Source organism: Azolla caroliniana, unplaced genomic scaffold (genome assembly GCF_043228905.1).
Source record: "Azolla caroliniana isolate FFs.n. ecotype wild unplaced genomic scaffold, voAzoCaro1.0.p SCAF_9, whole genome shotgun sequence".
In the NCBI taxonomy this organism is placed as follows: Eukaryota; Viridiplantae; Streptophyta; class Polypodiopsida; order Salviniales; family Salviniaceae; genus Azolla; species Azolla caroliniana.
Genome location: NW_028230444.1, coordinates 18,793,121 through 18,794,238, shown reverse-complemented (window position 1 = coordinate 18,794,238; position 1,118 = coordinate 18,793,121). Strand labels below are relative to the sequence as shown.

General features: G+C 39.5%; 1 protein-coding gene across 1 annotated transcript; it reads right to left on the bottom strand.

Moving 5' to 3' along the window:
* Positions 1-535: 535 nt before the first annotated feature.
* On the bottom strand, positions 536-910 carry LOC147860455 (uncharacterized). Its single transcript, XM_087324108.1, has one exon. It carries the CDS (start codon positions 908-910, stop codon positions 536-538), a length of 375 nt encoding a protein of 124 aa, XP_087180234.1.
* Positions 911-1,118: the final 208 nt, after the last annotated feature.

Genomic DNA, 1,118 nt, shown 5'->3' with positions numbered 1-1,118 from the left:
GGTACCGATCCACCCAATCACCCTCGAGATGGACTCGAGCCTCGATCGACGTCCCATACTACCGCCTTGGCATCGAGTCGTACCTGGTATTGGCACACTCACTACAAGAGTTTGATCACCACTAGATCAGAGTCTCGACGTAGTCGAAATGTGTTAAATGAGGGTATCCAGGCCTCATATTTATAGCCAGACCTAAGGCCCCTAGGCAAGTTCACACTTAGCCCTTATGGGTTGTCTCAATTCCTTAGATTAAAAGTAATCCTCTCTTCTTTACACTCTCGGTTAGCCCTCACATGCTATCCTCGTGTGTAAAATTCTACGATATAACTTACCACGGGATATTTTATGGTCATGCCCATAACATACTCCCCCTCTTTAAAACATTGCACTCTTGCAATGCAATGTTAAGGAAGTTAGTTTTAAGAGTATTCTCTCGTTCCCATGTAGCGTCTTTTATAGACCTATCCATCCAGTTAATTTAAAATTCTCGCATGGTTTTAGAATGCAAATGTTTTGTTTTAATATTGAGAATATTCTATGGTACATGTGGTTTAGAAGCTAAATCTTCCAAAGTAACCAGAGTTTCAGTTGTAACTTTATTGTCGCTAAAACCAAGCAGTTCTTTTAAACGACTTACATGCAAAATTGGATGGATTTTGACATCATCAGGAAGAGCAAGAGGATAGGCTGATGAACCAATGCATTTGAGGACTGTGAAAGGTCCACCAAACCGTGGGGTTAATTTAGCACACTTACTGGTAGACAATGTCTTAGAAGTATGAGGTACATGTAGAAATACCTTCTGTCCAAGGTTGAATACATGAGGTTGCCCATTATGGTTGGCATAAAAATGTTCTCTATATTCAACTGTTTTAATATTCTCTTGTGCAATATGCAATATATCTTGCATATCTCTTAGAAAGTTTTGCCTACTTCGCAACTCATCTTGAAGTATATTAACATCAATTAGGGCTCATGGTTGAAAGCCATACATCAAGATAAAAGGACTATATCTCGTTGATGTATGTTTGGAGCTGTTATAAGCAAACTCCAAAATTGAGAGATAACGTTCCCATTTTGTTGGCGTCGTAGCAACGTATGCTCGAAGCATATCCTCT